The sequence below is a fragment of the Oncorhynchus clarkii genome, chromosome 3, assembly GCF_045791955.1.
Source record: "Oncorhynchus clarkii lewisi isolate Uvic-CL-2024 chromosome 3, UVic_Ocla_1.0, whole genome shotgun sequence".
NCBI lineage: Eukaryota > Metazoa > Chordata > Actinopteri > Salmoniformes > Salmonidae > Oncorhynchus > Oncorhynchus clarkii.
In genome coordinates, this window is record NC_092149.1 from 49020693 (window position 1) to 49037807 (window position 17115).

Consider the following 17115-nt stretch of genomic DNA (forward strand, 5'->3'; position numbering starts at 1 on the left):
AATAATATTTTCCAGTAAGCATAATCAGTGCTCTAACTCCCCCTTACGCTGTCCTGGAGCAATGAAGCAGTGACGCAGGGCAGTGACGCAGGGTACCGTACTAAACCACAATTTACCTCTAAATCCCTCAGCATAATCTAAAAACATTTAGTTGAGGAACCACTGTGGTCGGAATTTCAAATTGTCATAGGCTGATAGATGCTTTGCCACGGCGACAAGAGAATCACAACGGATGTCTACTGTAGTGAACAACACTGTGCCCCAATCCCCCCACCCATTCAGAACCCCAAGTGGTGCCGTGAATATTAAGCCCTCCCTTCACTTTGTTCACCCCAGGTTGTCTGCCTCCTGCTGAGGTTGGCTAGTCAAAGCAATGAGACTGGAGCAGTGGTAGTGGTAGAGGGAGGTGAGAGGGAGAGGAGAGGTACCTGATGTGAGTCTTCTTTTCCATAGACTAGTATGCCTGGTATTGGAGTGCATGGTCTCCTCTAGCTGCCCATGCTTTGGCATCACGTGTCCATTCACAGACAAGCCCCATTTGGGAGAAATTGCACTTAGAATGGTTTCCCATCAGACTCTCATTGTGGATGAATGGATGGAAGAAGGGAGAGAGGGATGGAAGAGTAAAAAAGAGAGATACAGTGGTTTGTTTTGGAGTGTTGCTGGGTTGTGTGAATGGCAGAAGTGTGTCTAAGTCTTTAGGCTGTAAAATCTGACTCAAACAATGTTTTTCACTGTTTTTTTTTGTGGTCTTTTTAGCCAGTCTGTCTGTGTACTCCCCCATTCCCCCACTGGTGTATTTATAGCCAGGTCCTCCCTGAACTGATACAAAGCCTTTTCATGTTCCCACTATAATTATCATCCTCACCCTTGTGTGTGTGTGTGTGTGTGTGTGTGTGTGTGCGCGCACGTGTACATGGTCGCACGTGCAGACATGCTTGTGTGTTTGTTTAAACAGTAGTAGGGCACATCAGATGAGTCTGCCTACTCGGTCCACATGTTTATTTTTACATGCCTCTTTCTATCCCCTCGCTCCCTCCCCCTTTCTCTCTTGTTGAAGACAGTGAACCAATCACATTGGAGTCATAACAGAGCAGTGAACACATGCGGCTGTGTTGCAGCACTAGGCTAGGCAAAAGCCTCCTCTTCCTCTCCTCGTCCTCTCCTCATTCAACTGGTTTTCTCTACCTTCTTCCATCCCTAGTTTCGCCTTCTCTTTCTCTCGCTCTCTCTTTCTCTCTCCCTCCCGCTCTCTCTCTCTCTCTCTCTCCCTCCCGCTCTCTCTATCTCCCTCTTTCTCTTTGGGATATGTAGTCTTTTATCTGGGCCTCAGTAGGTTATACGTGTGCCCCTGTGTTATCGATGCTGCAGACCATATTTGAAACAGACTCTCCATCCTCTCTCTCCCCTGCAGATGGTCTGCCCAGGAAAGAGCAGCCCTTGGGACTTCTGAAGTCATCTGGTCTCAACCACATCCAGTCTGGTAGGAGCACCATCTTTTTTCTTTCGTTCTTTTGGTCTTTCTCTTACTCTCTCCCTTTGTGTGTATGTGGTCGGACCCGCTGTGGGCTCATGCCTTACCATGTGTGTCCCTGTAGGCCTGGCTCAAGGCTAGAGACCAGAGGAAGAATGGGTCACTGAGCAACATGTCTGCATGCTCATGCAACCATACCACCAAACACATACACAGAGTCTATGGTAGAGCACACTTGCATGTAAACATATGCATGCGCACACACACACACACACACACACACACACACACACACACACACACACACACACACACACACACACACACACACACACACACACACACACACACACACACACACACACACATATTTAATGATAGTGTTGCTCCATGCTAGGATTACCATCATCATCAAATACTATCATCATTGCCTGTATGTGTTAGCTAAGGGGTCATTTATGCTGTGAGAGCTGCTGTGAGATGGTGCAGGTAAAGTGCAGTGAAGTGTCAAACGGCTTGAAATAACCTGACAAAACTAACTCTTCTCAGAGCATGACGCTTGGTAATTACTATTACAGAGACCAGTGGGAAAAGATGCTATTTCACCGTACGCACGCACACACTGGACACAACACTAGTGGCTGTGGGCTGCTTTTATATACTTTGTGGTTAGTTGGTGGGTTTCTTATATTCATACACCATGGCAAGAAACTGGCTAGGGTGAGTAGAGAAAGACTAAATGTGAGTCTGTTGGTGGTGTTATACTGGCAGGTTGGCTGGCTGACTAGCTGGTTGGTTAGCTGGCTAACTCGCTGGCTGATCGGTTGGTTGCTTGGTTGATTGGTGTGGTTGAGAGACTGGTTGGTTTGTTGGCTAGCTCGCTCGCTGGCAGGTTGTCTGGTTGGTGTTGTTAAAAATCTGGCCATATCTCCTGACCATCCCAACACTTCCAAGGAAAGATGATAAGACCCCTCGACTTGTTCCAAATTCTGACGGCTAGCCGTTTAGTGTTGAAGAACCCCAGACGTGTGTGTCACAACCGTAGTAAATGTGCGCGTGTGATGCTGTGTGATGTGTTACGTGATTTTTGTTTGTCGTATTGAGCAACAAAGGAGTCCCTATTCGAGCGGTGCAGCAGGTCAGGCCAGTGTAAGAGGACACTCCGTTGTTCTCCCTTTGTTCTCCTCGAGGACGCTCACGGAAAGCAAAGACGACATGACCATCCATTTACTGTTCCCAGGTAACCCCTCTCAAACTTGTACACACGTTTTAGTGAAACGCACCCTCCATCTGACCTCCTCTCGCTCCCTTTCTTTCATCTCCGGACTTTACATCTCGCCTCCACTTGCTGTAGTTTCACTCTCAGTCCACTTGCTGTGTGTGTAAGACCGAGTGTGCGTGTTTGTGCACGTGTCTCTGTGTGTGAGATGCTCTCCGCAAGCTCTCAATCTTAGAATGACATCTCTGTTTTATTAATGGTGTGTGTGTGTGTGTGTGTGTGTAGAGGTGTAGCGTCACCTAAGCACCCGCTCTACACTCGTGGTTCACAGGAACATTGGATGAGCCAGCCTATCCACACCAACACCACGCCAACACGGGAATGAACACCCATTAACACATCAATAGCACGTCACAGGAAATGTGACCAAGATTAGCAGTGGTGAGAGCCTGATACAACTTAGTGTGCTGCTAACTCACTGTTTTCTTTTGCACGGATAGGAGAGAAGTAGAATATAGCTTTCACCCACCCTGTTAGTTGGTAGCAGTACAGATGAGGGATTGGAGACGACGAGAGGGAGCCACCGGGCAATTCCACAGTAACGGAATAACGCTTTGACTGTTTTTTTCCCCTTTAAAATGTATGCCAAACAAAAACCAGTGATTTAAAAGTTTAACAATCCATACAACTCTATGCACTAGGACTACTTGTAACAATTTCCACAAAAACTAATTTGGTGGAAGAACTGTGCAGATGCCGACTTTGGAAACGAAATGACTGTGAACCCCCCCCAATCTTTTACTGCGAACACATCTATTTTTAATTAAGATTGAAATATGTCTGCAGAAAGAATGGGGTGTCAACTTGTGACATGACACCTTCACTTTGAAAAATATCTAATTTAGTTAATGAATTACAGTAAGTAATTGGAATTACGGTAATGGAATTACATCATGGGTCCCTGATCTGTACTACACAGAAATGCATAATTATGGATATGAATGTCATTCTTCTCATGTTTCACAAGTTTGGACATCACAGCGCAGCACAGCAGAGCACAGTAGAGTGCAGTACATTATAGCACAGCAGAGTTCAATATAGTAGAAGTATAGTTCAGTATAGTAGAATATACTGTGCTCTTCTACTGTACTATACTATACTTGTATGTTCTACATTGTAGAATAATAGTGAAGACATATGGAATCATGTAGTAACCAAAAAAAGTGTTAAACAAATCAATATTTGATATTCTTCAAAGTAGCCATCCTTTGCCTTGATGGCAGCTTTGCATTTGAGCCAATCAGTTGTGTTGTGACAAGGTAGGGGTGGTATACAGAAGATATATTTGGTAAGCTGGGATGACTTCTGCCAGTACTCTTCTGCCAGTCCGTATTATGGCAAGAACAGCTGAAATAAGCAAAGACAAACGACAGTCCATCATTACTTTAAGACATGACTGGCAGTCAATCCTGAACATTTCAAGAACTTTGAAAGTTTATTCAAGTGCAGTCGCAAAAACCATCAAGCGCTATGATGAAACTGGCTCTCATGATGATCGCCACAGGAAAGGAAGACCCAGAGTTACCTCTGCTGCAGAGGATACGTTCATGAGAGTTTCCAATCTCAGGATTTGCAGCCCAAATAAATGCTTCACAGAGTTCCAGTAACAGACACATCTCAACATCAACTGTTCAGAGGAGACTGTGTGAATAAGGCCTTCATGGTCGAATTGCTGCAAAGAAACCACTACTAAAGGACACTAATAAGAAGAGACTTGCTTGGGCCAAGAAACACGAGCAATGGACATTAGACCGGTGGAAATCCATCATTGGATCTGATGAGTCCAAATTTGAGATTTTTGGTTTCAACCTATAATTTTTTTTTCAACAGGACAATGACCCAACACATTTCCAGGCTGTGTAAGGGCTATTTGACCAAGAAGGAGAGTGATGGAGTGCTGCATCAGATGACCTGGCCTCCACTATCACCCCATCTCAACCCAATTGAGTTGGACCGCAGAGTGAAGGAAAAGCAGCCAACAAGTGCTCAGCATATGTGGGAACTCCTTCAAGACTGTTGTTAAAGCATTCCAGGTGAAGCTGGTTGAGAGAATGCCAAGAGTGTGCAAAGCTGTCATCAAGGAAAAGGGTGGCTACTTTGAAGAATCTAAAATCTATTTTGATTTTGTTAAACACTTTTTTTGGTTACTACATGAGTCCATATGTGTTATTTCATAGCATTGATCTCTTCACTATTATTCTGCAATGTAGGAAATAGTGAAAAATAAACAAAAATCCTTGAATGAGTAGGTGTGTGGATGTTAACATCAAGGCCAGGGTGGACTGACCAAATTTCAACTACGTTTCAACGTCCATGGATGTCTAGTGCCGGTCGGTGCTCAATGGGTGAGGATGCTGGTTACAGTAAATGGAAAGAGAGGGGGTTCATGGGGAGGTGTCTGTCAGAGCTGGGAGATGTGACATTAACTGGAGAGAGAGGGAGGGATTGTCCAGACTGTTTTAACAACAGAAAAACAAAGAAAACAGTTATGAGCTGAACATAACAGTATGTCAGTGGAAGGGAGGACAGTAGCAGGTGACCCAGCTGTGGTTTGTGACAATTATGATTGACAATTTTAGCCAATTCAGTTGCAGTAATACAGTTACTGATTTGGGGGGTCATTTTGTTTATAAATTATTAACACGAGAACCGCTAAAGTAATTCATTTTGACTGCTCATGATTAATTCATTTTTTTATTATTACCTTTTATATTACATTTAAATTGTATAAAAAAAATTGAAGTCATGCTCCCCTCCATCCTTGACTTTTCCTAAATAGATCTATTTAACACACTACTGCTGTTAGAATCTTAATATCACAAACAGAGCTAGGGTTATAACCAGTTTTAGAGGAGGGCATGTCATTTTTTTTTTGAATGGTTTTCCCCCTTTACCCCTCTTCCTCCCAACAGTAGGGCCTGCTCCGCTCCTTCTTCCAACAGTTGAAAGTGCAATGCCCAGCTCATAATCACCCCAATAATTGCCTCAAAACCGAACAATGCGGGCTGCTGAGGGGAGGGTGGCTCATAATAATGCCCGGAACGGAGGAAATGGAATGGCGTAAATACACATGGAAACCATGTGTTGGATGTATTTGATACCATTCCACCAATTCCGCCCCAGCCATTACCACGAGACCGTCCTCCCCAATTAAGGTGCCACCAACCTCCTGTGGGACCGATACTAAACTAAACAAGTTTCACACATATATAACAACAGATTAAATAACTTAAGTAAAGTATGATGGGGAAACGGGGGGAGAATGGGGGAGTTGATGAGCGAGGGGAAGCGAACAATACATTAATTATGTAATCACCAATTGTGAATGAAGAACAGGGCGGGCCATTCTATAGTATTGATCCATTCTAATCATAGGCCTAATCTTAAAATGTTATCTACCCTATATTAGTCCAATGATTCAAAGCAGTTTGATCAGTCTACCTCTGGCCTACTTGGAGTAGGCTACACAGTGAGTGCGTGTGTAACTGTACATGCTGAAAAGGCTTTCAATATCTGTGAAAAATATCCACTTCAAGCAATAGGTAAGCTAGTGTCTGAGAATGTGGTGATCAGGCTTGTGGAACCTTACGTTGATGAGGGGAAAAATGTCACCGGGGACTATTTCTTCAGTTCACTGTCATTGGCGAATAAGTTGCTTACAAAGAAAAAGTCTGGCTGGCACCGTGAACAAAGTGAGACGGGAGATCCCTCCCCCTGTGCAAAATAAGGCACCTGCACAACCGTGTGCTGAAGACTGACAAGACAACTGGGACACATAAAAAAAGAAAAACAGTATACGATTATGCACTACAACCCAAACGAAGGTATGTTAAAGTGTGTCAAGCAAGAGAACGTCAACTTTAAGGACAAGGATAACAGCTAAATGAAATCCAACTGATGCCATTGCATGAAGATACACACAAGCAGGAGCTGAGAATATTTGAATATTTTTGACTGCGACACTTATATTAATTATAATGACATTATTGCTTTTGTGCCGACTTTGACTATTTATCAAGGCTCTTATAATGTTTAAGCTACTGATGTTTTCATCATGTGACATCATGTGATCTTAATGCTTGCTGTATATAAATGTTTTTATTTTGTCCTTATAAGAATAAGCTGTTACCATGTTCCAACACATTTTCGTTTCATAGTTATAACGAGGCACTCACAAAAATAAAATGTATTAAACACTTGAATAAAAAAAAAAAAAGATGTATATATATATATATATATATTTGTTTAAATATAGTCTACAGTAACAAACTGATGGAAATAATATGTTATTTTTAATTTAAAAAATGAGTTTTAGTCAGTTAACACTAGAACGGCTTGGCCTCGATGGAACCCCCTTCAAGCAAATGAACAGTCATTCTTACTGCAACATTGTAACAGTGTTGTTATTATATTTCATATATGCTATTGTTTATGAAGGCTTTGGGTAAACAGAATACAATTTTAGATTTTTATTTCAGATAGCACAATAGCATTCATTAGTTTGTTACTGTAGGCTATATGTAAAAAACCCAACCCCCCCCACACACACACACACAATTAATTCAAGTGTTAAATATATTTTATTTGTGTAGTGCCTCTGTTTTAATCACTTAATAATTCAGAAACAAAATCGATATCAGTAAAACCACTAACTCATTGGTAGGTCTACCTTTACTTGATGCTTCTGTGAACTTTCCTTATCCTCTCTCCTCATGAGTGAGAGAAATTAGAAAATATCTCAAAGCTACAGTATGTGGGTTTTTTTGGTAACGAAAGTACAAGGCACAAGGCAACATTACTTAAACTTACAGAAGGTGAACACTTTCTCCAAAACTACATTTAAAGTGTTGATATTAGTTGTCGGGTCTTTACTTTAACATGATTGTGTTTTGATGGATTTCTGATACATTTTAAGACTTTTCGTTTTCTAAAACCTCTTTTGAATCTGTTTATCCAGAAATCAAAGCCTTAACTTATGCTTAATTGTTAAGATGGAAAATGGTTGAAAAATGTATCTATGCCTTCATTTCCCAACAATATAGACTCTTAGCTTTCATTTGACACCCATTGCGATATGCTTCTATGAACTTTACATGTTAGTGCTTGTGGGTCCTTTTCCATGGATTGGCCCCACTTCAGACGATTGAGACGCAGCCCAGGTCAAAGCAGGGCCTTGTTAAAACTCCCCCACTTCCGTTTGTTTATCGCTCAATGTGAGGGAGGGAAAATGAATAGAATATGCAGATGAGGCACACTGGGCTGCTTGTTAGACGCCCACATCGCACCGTGTGAAAACCGCAACGCTGTTCTCACCCACATCCTTCCAGCGTGTTAGCAGCACCTGGCCCCAAATACATAGGCCTACTTTAATAGTTAGTGGAAGCTAAATGTATTGACTGTGCATGTGGATTATTAGTCAACTCCAAAAGTGCAACTCACAGCAATTTGGAACTCCAGGCAGGCTCAAGCTAACATATTTTTAAGATTTCTGTTTGTAAATGGCCATGATGGCGTGTACTGGAGAGAGTATAGAGGGTATTGGGGAACAGGAGGAAGAGGGAAGGGTGAGTAGGTTGGTTGGGACAGATTTGTGTTCATACTAATAGAGTAACGCGATCTCCATTTCTTAACTGGGATGTGTAAGGGTAGTGGAACCCCACAACTGATGGTGCATGTGTGTGTAGCTTGTTGAATCACGTCATGTGTTTAGGCGTCTCTCTGTGTGTGTGTGTGTTTTGGAGTTGTTGGGCAGGACGGGGGGATGCATGTGTGTGCATGCGTTTGGAGCTGGTGTTCTGCAGTCCACTAATCTCAGCCCATTCTCCTTCAGCCAAAACCGCTTTCTCCCTCTTTACACAAATTAGCACCAGCCCACGCACTCACACATTAAGTGGGCTGTCAGACCAGGGTTGGCTACAGTATGCTCTCTCAATTTCTTTCTCTCTCACTCCTAATAACCTTCTTTTTCTTCCTCTTTCTCTTCGGCAATCTCTCTCTCCCAATCACACTCTCTCTTACTAACCTCTCTCACTTTCTTCTCTTTGTCTCTCGCTCTCTATCTCCTCTCTTCCCCTCGCTCCTTTTTTGGGGACCAGGGGGAGGACCTGTGGTGTCAATCTGTTGTTGAGCAAGGGATAGGTGAAGGGGGAGGAGTGGAGAGGGAGTGAAGGAGTGGGGAGAGAAAAGAGGAGAGATAATGTAAGTGACAGACCCTGTTGGCTCGTCTCAGTCATCTCACTGAGCAGCCTCTTTATTTAGCACACTGAATTATAGATGAGCATTTAAGTGCTGGAGAGAGAGACCCAGAGAGAGAATAGAGAGACGGGGAATAAGAGGAAGATATGGCGCAAGAAGATAACAACTGAGATGCAAAGGAATGGAGAGCGTGTTGTGAGACCAAGAGAGAAAGACGGGAAGAGTGGGAAAGGAGAGGAAGAGTGGCACACTGTGCAAATAAACCCTGATTCATTCAAATTTCAAAACTCAAGCATGAAAATCAGGAGAGGCCCGGGTTCGATCCCGGACTGTGTCACAACCGGCCGTGATCGGGAGTCCCATAGGGCGGAGCACAATCGGCCCACTGTCGTCCGGGTTAGGGGAGGTTTGGCCGGGGGGGCTTTACTTGGCTCATCGCACTCTAGCGACTCCTTGTGGTGTGCCGGGCGCCTGCAGGCTGACCACAGTCGCCAGTTTAACTTTGTTTCCTCCTACACATTGGTGCGGCTGGCTACCGGGTTAACCTGGGCGGGTTTTAAGAAGCGCGGTTTGGCCGGTTATGTTTTGGAGGACACATGAATCAACCTCCTAAACCCATTGGAGGTTGCAGCGATTAATCGATAGAAATTGGGGAGGAATAAAATAAATCAGGAGGGCTGTCATTGATTTTCTACTCACTTGTCTTTACTTTTATTCTCTTTCTCCCACCCTCACACTCTTTCTCTTTCCATTTTCAGTGAGCGAGCCCGTCCTCTTCATACCACTTTCACAGACACGCTGCCACATAATTTAATGCATGTTTCAAGCTGACCAACTGGCACGGAGGCTCGGTGCCCGTCGAAAATGGCACCCTATTCCCTTTATAGTTCACTACTTAGTGGTGCACTGTATAGGGAATAGGGTACCATTTGGGACACGTCCTCTGTTTTACAGATGGGAAAAGATACTCACGAGTTTCCTGTTTACCCTTTTGTCTTGTTATTCTTGAAGTTGCAGATGAGTAGGGGTAGATAAGGTTGCCCACTAGACACTGACCTAAGGCCCCACCCCCCACACACACACACACACAGGAAGGCAAGACCCTTCCCCCGGTCAGTCTGTCCTGTCTGGCACCAATACTGGTGGACCTGGGTGCGGGTGGGAGCTAGTTGAGCTACCTGCTCGCAGTATGTCAGCAGTATGGCTAATCTCTTATAACCCCATACAGAAAGCAGACTTTATTCTCCACTCAGTGTATTATGTCATTGTGAGGTTGACCATCCGGTAGGATTTGAACAGTGAGGAGGCATACGAAGAATGTGTTTTTTTTCATTGTCAAAGTGAGACTTTTTATTAGGAGGTGAATAATTTATATAGCCGGCAACTGCACAAGTATTTACAAAAACAAATAAACTGGACGATGAACGAAAAGTAGGCCTAATCAACTCAAAAGAAAACTTAGGCTCAATAATTGCCTGTTAACCCGGCAGCATGCCTTCCTTACTCTATCCTGTCCCTGTCTCTCAAATACAGAAATTACAGGGTTTGAATATCAATACCCATGATGCAACTGACCAATGAGAAGAAGCCTTTTCACACTGTTCAATTCAACAGCATGAACTAACTAAATAACTAAATTAACTAAATTATCTAAATGTCTTCAGATGTTACACAAACATGAATAACCTTGAACGCATATTATATATCAATAACAATGCAACTATGCTTCTGAGATATGAACATGTACAGTACCAGTCAAAAGTTTAGACACACCTATTCATTCCAGGGCTTTTCTTTATTTTAGACTATTTTCTACATTGGAGAATAAGAGTGAAGAGTGAAGACATCAAAACTATGAAACAGCACATATGGAATAATGTAGTAACCAAAAAAGTGTTAAACAAATCAAAATATATTTGAGATTCTTCAAAGTAGCCACCTTTTGCCTTGATGACAGCTTTACACACTTGGCATTCTCTCAACCAGCTTCATGAGGTAGTCACCTGTAATGCATTTCAATTAAACAGGTGTGCCTTGTTAAAAGTTATTTTGTGGAATTTATTTCCTTCTTAATTTGTTTGAGCCCCTCAGTTGTGTTGTGACAAGGTAGGGTGGTATACAGAAGACACCAAGTCCGTATTATGGCAAGAACAGCTCAAATAAGCAAAGAGAAACGACGGTCCATCATTACTTTAGGACATGAAGGTCAGTCAAAATGTCAAGAACTTTTCAAGTTCTTCAAGTGCAGTCGCAAAAGCCATCAAACGCGATGATGAAACTGGCTCTCATGAGTACCGCCACAGGAAAGGAAGACCCAGAGTTACCTCTGCTGCAGAGGATAAGTTCATTAGAGTTAACAGCACCTCCGATTGCAGCCCAAGTAAATGCTTCACAGAGTTCAAGTAACAGACACATCTCAACATCAACTGTTCAGAAGAGACTGTGTGAATCAGGCCTTCATGGTCGAATTGTTGTGAAGAAACCACTACTTAAGGACACCAATAAGAAGAGACTTGCTTTGGCCAAGAAACACACGCAATGGACATTAGACCAGTGGATATATGTCATTTGGTCTAATGAGTCCAAATGTGAGATTTTTGGTTCCAACCAAAAACGTGTCTTTGGGAGACGCAGAGTAGGTGAACGAATGATCTCCTCATGTGTGGTTCCCACCGTGAAGCATGGAGGAAGAGGTGTGATGGTGTGGGGGTGCTTTGCTGTTGACACTGTCAGTGATTTATTTAGAATTCATGGCACAGTTAAACAGCATGGCTACCACAGCATTCTGCAGCGATACGCCATCCCATCTGGTTTGCACTTAGTGGGACTATCATTTGTTTTTCAACAGGACAATGACCCAATACACCTCCAGGCTGTGTTAGGGCTATTTGACCAAGAAGGAGAGTGATGGAGTGCTGCAGATGACCTGGCCTCCACAATCACCCAAACTCAACCCAATTGAGACGGTTATGGTTTGGGATGAGTTGGACCACAGAGTGAAGTAAGGTGCATTTACAGATTTCTCTCTCTGCCTTTTCAGTATCCACAAAAGGAATGCTTTGTCTAGAGAGAGTGTGGCCCACCTAAAAAAAAAAACTAACTTCAAAAGATGTGACATTGGAACATTCATTTTAGTTAGGAATGGTCGGGGGGAGGGGGGGTGTCTAAAAAGAATCCTGTCACATTGTTTATTATTTTGTGATGTCATTAAGGATGGTATATCAAGGTAACAGTAACTCTGAAAGTGTCCTATGTATCAGGTTTGCATTTAAATGTTGTAGAAATTATTGAATTAAATGAGAATACTTTCGTGAAGATAACAATGTGATTTTCCCAGTGAGCTCAGAGTTCGTGCCAGCATGACGGAACGCCCCCTTTGGCCAGAGTGCTTAAATAACTAATTAAGAATTAAAATACAGACTAGCGTGACAGACAGCGGGAGCTGAACCTTACGAAATGGTTCGAAACTTTGTACTGAGACCAGACAGCGTGGAGTGGTGGCTACACATCTGAAAATAGTTTAAACTCTATAGACCAGCCGACGTACAGTGGGAGCTGAATACTACGAAATGGTTAGAAGCTCTGAAACTGTCAACACGTGAAGAAGGTAAAGACTAGACCAAAACATTCACAGTCTGCAGCTGTGCATGAAAAGTGGTCATAGAACTTTGACTATAGACTCTGAAACAACCGTGCATACATATGGAGTATCTAACAAACACTCCAAGACCAGAGAAGCTCTACAACTGAGAAGGACATTGTGACTTCTGATGGACAATCAGAGCCTTACATCGAGCCACTACCCATAAACAGATCGATTGGTTTCAACAGAGAGACGACAAAGACAGCTACGGGTAAATAAAAACAGTTGAAGTCAGAAGTTTACATACACTTAGGTTGGAGTCATTAAAACTCTCTTTTCAACCACTCCACACATTTCTTATTAACAAAAAATAGTTTTGGAAAGTCAGTTAGGACATCTACTTTGTGCATGACACAAGTAATTTTTCCAACAATTGTTTACAGGCAGATTATTTCACTTAATGATAATTCACTGTATCACAATTCCAATGGGTCAGAAGTTTACATACACTAAGTTGACTGTGTCTTTAAACAGCTTGGAAAATTCCAGAAATTTTGTCATGGCTTTAGAAGCTTCTGATAGGCTAATTACCATAATTTGAGTCAATTGGAGGTGTACCTGTGGATGTATTTGAAGGCCTACCTTCAAACTCAGTGCCTCTTTGCTTGATATCAAGCAGGAAGAAGACGCGTTCTGTCTCCTAGAGATTAATGTACTTTGGTGCAAAAAGTGTAAAAAAATCCCAGAACAGCAGCAAAGGACCTTGTGAAGATGCTGGAGGAAACAGGTACAATCGGGACTGAGGGAAAGCTCGGGACTGAGGTAGCTCGGGACTGAGAAGAAGCTCAGCACTGAGAAGAAGCTCAGCACTGAAAGGAAGCTCAGCACTGAGAGGAAGCTCAGCACTGAGAGGAAGCTCAGCACTGAGAGGAAGCTCAGCACTGAGAAGAAGCTCAGGCAGGTAGTTGGATCCGGCAGATCCTGGCTGGCTGGTGGTTCTGGCAGATCCTGGTTGACTGGCGGATCTGGAAGAGTCTGGTTGACTGGCAGATCTGGAAGAGTCTGGTTGACTGGCAGATCTGGAAGAGTCTGGTTGACTGGCAGATCTGGAAGAGTCTGGTTGACTGGCAGATCTGGAAGAGTCTGGCTGACTGGCAGATCTGGAAGAGTCTGGCTGACTGGCAGTTCTGGCTGCTCCATGCTGACTGGCAACTCTGGCTGCTCCATGCTGACTGGCTGCTCCATGCTGACTGGCTGCTCCATGCTGACTGGCTGCTCCATGCTGACTGGCTGCTCTGGCTGCTCCATGCTGACTGGCTGCTCTGGCTGCTCCATGCTGACTGGCTGCTCTGGCTGCTCCATGCTGACTGGCTGCTCTTGCTGCTCCATGCTGACTGGCTGCTCTGGCTGCTCCATGCTGACTGGCGGCCCTGGCTGCTCCATGCTGACTGGCGGCCCTGGCTGCTTCATGCTGACTGGCGGCTCTGGCTGCTCCTTGCAGACTGGCAGCTTCGGCGGCATCCTGCAGACTGGCAGCTCTGGCGGCTCCTTGCAGACTGGCAGCTCCATGCAGACTGGCAGCTCCATGCAGACTGGCAGCTCAATGCAGACTGGCAGCTCAATGCAGACTGGCAGCTCCTTGCAGACTGGCAGCTCCTTGCAGCTCCTTGCAGACTGGCAGTTCTGAACAGGCGGGAGACTCCGGCAGTGCTGTAGAGGCGGAAGGCTCTGGCAGCGCTAAACAGGCGGAAGACTCCGGCAGCGCTGAAGAGGAGGAAGGCTCTGGCAGCGCTGGACAGGCGAGGCGCACTGTAGGCCTGATGCGTGGTGCTGGCACTGGTGGTACTGGGCCGAGAACACGCACAGGAAGCCTAGTGCGGGGAGCTGCTACCGGAGGGCTGGGGTGTGGAGGTGGTACTGGGTAGACCGGACCGTGCAGGCGCACTGGAGCTCTTGAGCACCGAGCCTGCCCAACCTTACCCGGTTGAATGGTCCCGTTCGCCCTGCCAGTGCGGCGAGGTGGAATAGCCCGCACTGGGCTATGCAGGCGAACCGGAGACACTGTGCGCAAGGCTGGTGCCATGTAAGCCGGCCCAAGGAGACGCACTGGGGACCAGATGCGTAGAGCCGGCTTCATGGCACTTGGCTCGACGCTCACTCTAGCCCCGATACGCGGAGCTGGAATGTACCGCACCGGGCTATGCACCCGCACTGGAGACACCATGCGCACCACAGCATAACACGGTGCCTGCCCGGTCTCTCTAGCCCCCCGGTAAGCACAGGGAGTTTGCGCAGGTCTCCTACCTGGCGTAGCCATACTCCCTGTTAGCAAGACATTTTTGGGGCTGACTCCCAGGCTTCCTTGCGCGCCGTCGTGCTTGTTTCGCCAACTCCATTCTACGATAACCTTCCGCGCACTGCTCCATCGAATCCCAGGCGGGCTCCGGCACTCTCCCTGGGTCGACCGCCCACCTGTCTATCTCCTCCCAAGTAGTATAGTCCATACTCTTGCTGTCCATAACGTCCTCCCATGTCCTTTCCTCCTTTCGCTGCTGTTGCCCGTTACCACGCCGCTTGGTCCTGTTGTGGTGGGTGATTCTGTAACGGCGTTCGTCTGTTGAAAGAGGAGCGGACCAAAATGCAGCGTGGTGGTTACTCATGTTCTTTAATGAAGAAGATCAAACGAATAAATACAAAACATCAAACGTAACACGAAAACCTATACAGCCTATCTTGTGACAACAAACACAGAGACAGGAACAATCACCCACAAACACACAGTGAAACCCAGGCTACCTAAATATGGTTCCCAATCAGAGACAACGAGAATCACCTGACTCTGATTGAGAACCGCCTCAGGCAGCCATAGACTATGCTAGACACCCCACAAAACCCTAAGACAAAAACGCACCACAAAAACCCATGTCACACCCTGGCCTGACCAAATAAATGAAGACAAACATAATATACTACGACCAAGGCGTGACAGAGTAACAATGAAACTTAATTAGTTTGATAAAAATAAATAACAGTCATCAGATTAATGATAGTGACGTCACGACAATCTACCATCTTTTAGGAAATACCAGGTAATACATTTACCAAAAGGACATCGCTAACCCCACATTATACAATTAATAAATACATGTACTTTTCATAACCCATTAACCGTTTACAATGTCTGATTATTGATATAAGGCATGTCTTTAGATTATGTGATGGAGATAATAGGACGATCGTCACAGTGATATTGCATAACTGTCGTAACTGTCGATGGCCACATTAATTTTGATGCTGTCTTTCACTGACTCACTCACTTATTCACACATTTATTAATTCACTTACTCGTTTTTGTTCGCTCACTCAATCACTCCCTCACTCAATCTCTCGCTCGCTCAATCAGTCCCTCAATTTGAGCTCATTTGCTCACTCACTCACACATTTATTAATTCACTCACTCATTTGTTTGTTCACTCTTGCGCTCAATCACTCCCTCAATCACTCCTTCAATCACTCCCTTAATCCCCCCTGACTTGCTCGCTCGCTCACTCATGCTGTGAGGTCGCTCTAGCTCTTTACAGTGTAATATTTAGGTAATACAAAGCCACGACCCATCCCCACCCCACCTTCCCCACCCCCTAGTCACAAGTTGGAAAGTAGAAAAGCCTCCCTCATAGCTCGGTGGACATGTGGAAAACTTAGTTCAAGCCCTCTATTGTACAGTGGCCAGATTGTTATATTCGGGGGTCGATAAACAGCCATGTCATGCTGTTCATTATGGCTAAGGGATTTTGATCCATCAGTCAAATCATGTGTTGGTCTCATGCTCACGTAGGAACCAATGTACCATTCATGGAGAACAAAGACAGAGATTTAGCTGACCATTTGTACTCCTTTTAAAATTACACATGAACTAAATTGACTTTATTACAGTAATTGACCAACCTCGGTAATTTTTCACGGAACATATAATGTTGTGCTATGACTAGGTTATATTTCAATCTAACAGCATTTTCCATTGGATTTAATGAAACAAATACAAGCTGTATGCATCGAATACAACTGCATGAGTAGAAGTCTTCATGTTAGGCATAGTCTTTTCTGGCAGGTACAGTATGTATTACTGAAGAACACATTTTAGGGGAATATAAAATATCAATGCTGTATACAACTTAGAGCCAAACTTTATTTCGGCGGTGGGATCCTAGGGCATGTGGCTTGCATGTATAGCACACGGTAGTGGACTGTAACAGACAGTCATAAGTGTGTACTGGATGTGGTCCTGTGGAGAGGGGGAGGGAGGAAGAAAGGAAGAGTGGTCCAGAGGACAGGTATCATGGATCACCTTGACTCCTCCATGGGGGCCGTCTGCTACGGCAGAGCTACCGCTGGGCTGGCAGAGACCAGCCTGCTCACTGTACCACAGCGCATGTGTGTGTTCCTGGTGTGTGTTCCTGGTGTGTGTTCCTGGTGTGTGTTCCTGGTGTGTGTTCCAGGTGTGTGTTCCTGGTGTGTGTTCGTGCGCGCAATGCTTATGTTTATGTTCTGTGTAAATACCTTCATGCTTGCTTGTGCAAGATGCAA

At 44.6% G+C, this 17115-nt stretch overlaps 1 protein-coding gene across 1 annotated transcript in view; it reads left to right on the top strand.

Annotated features, from left to right (window-relative positions):
• The first annotated feature begins 1362 nt into the window (after positions 1-1362).
• LOC139405996 (histone deacetylase 4-like) overlaps positions 1363-17115 on the top strand; it is a 170795-nt gene continuing 155042 nt past the window's right edge. Inside the window, exon 1 of the mRNA XM_071148452.1 lies at positions 1363-1483. Within this exon, the coding sequence (XP_071004553.1) occupies positions 1363-1483 (121 nt within the window). The remainder of the gene's footprint in view (positions 1484-17115) is intronic.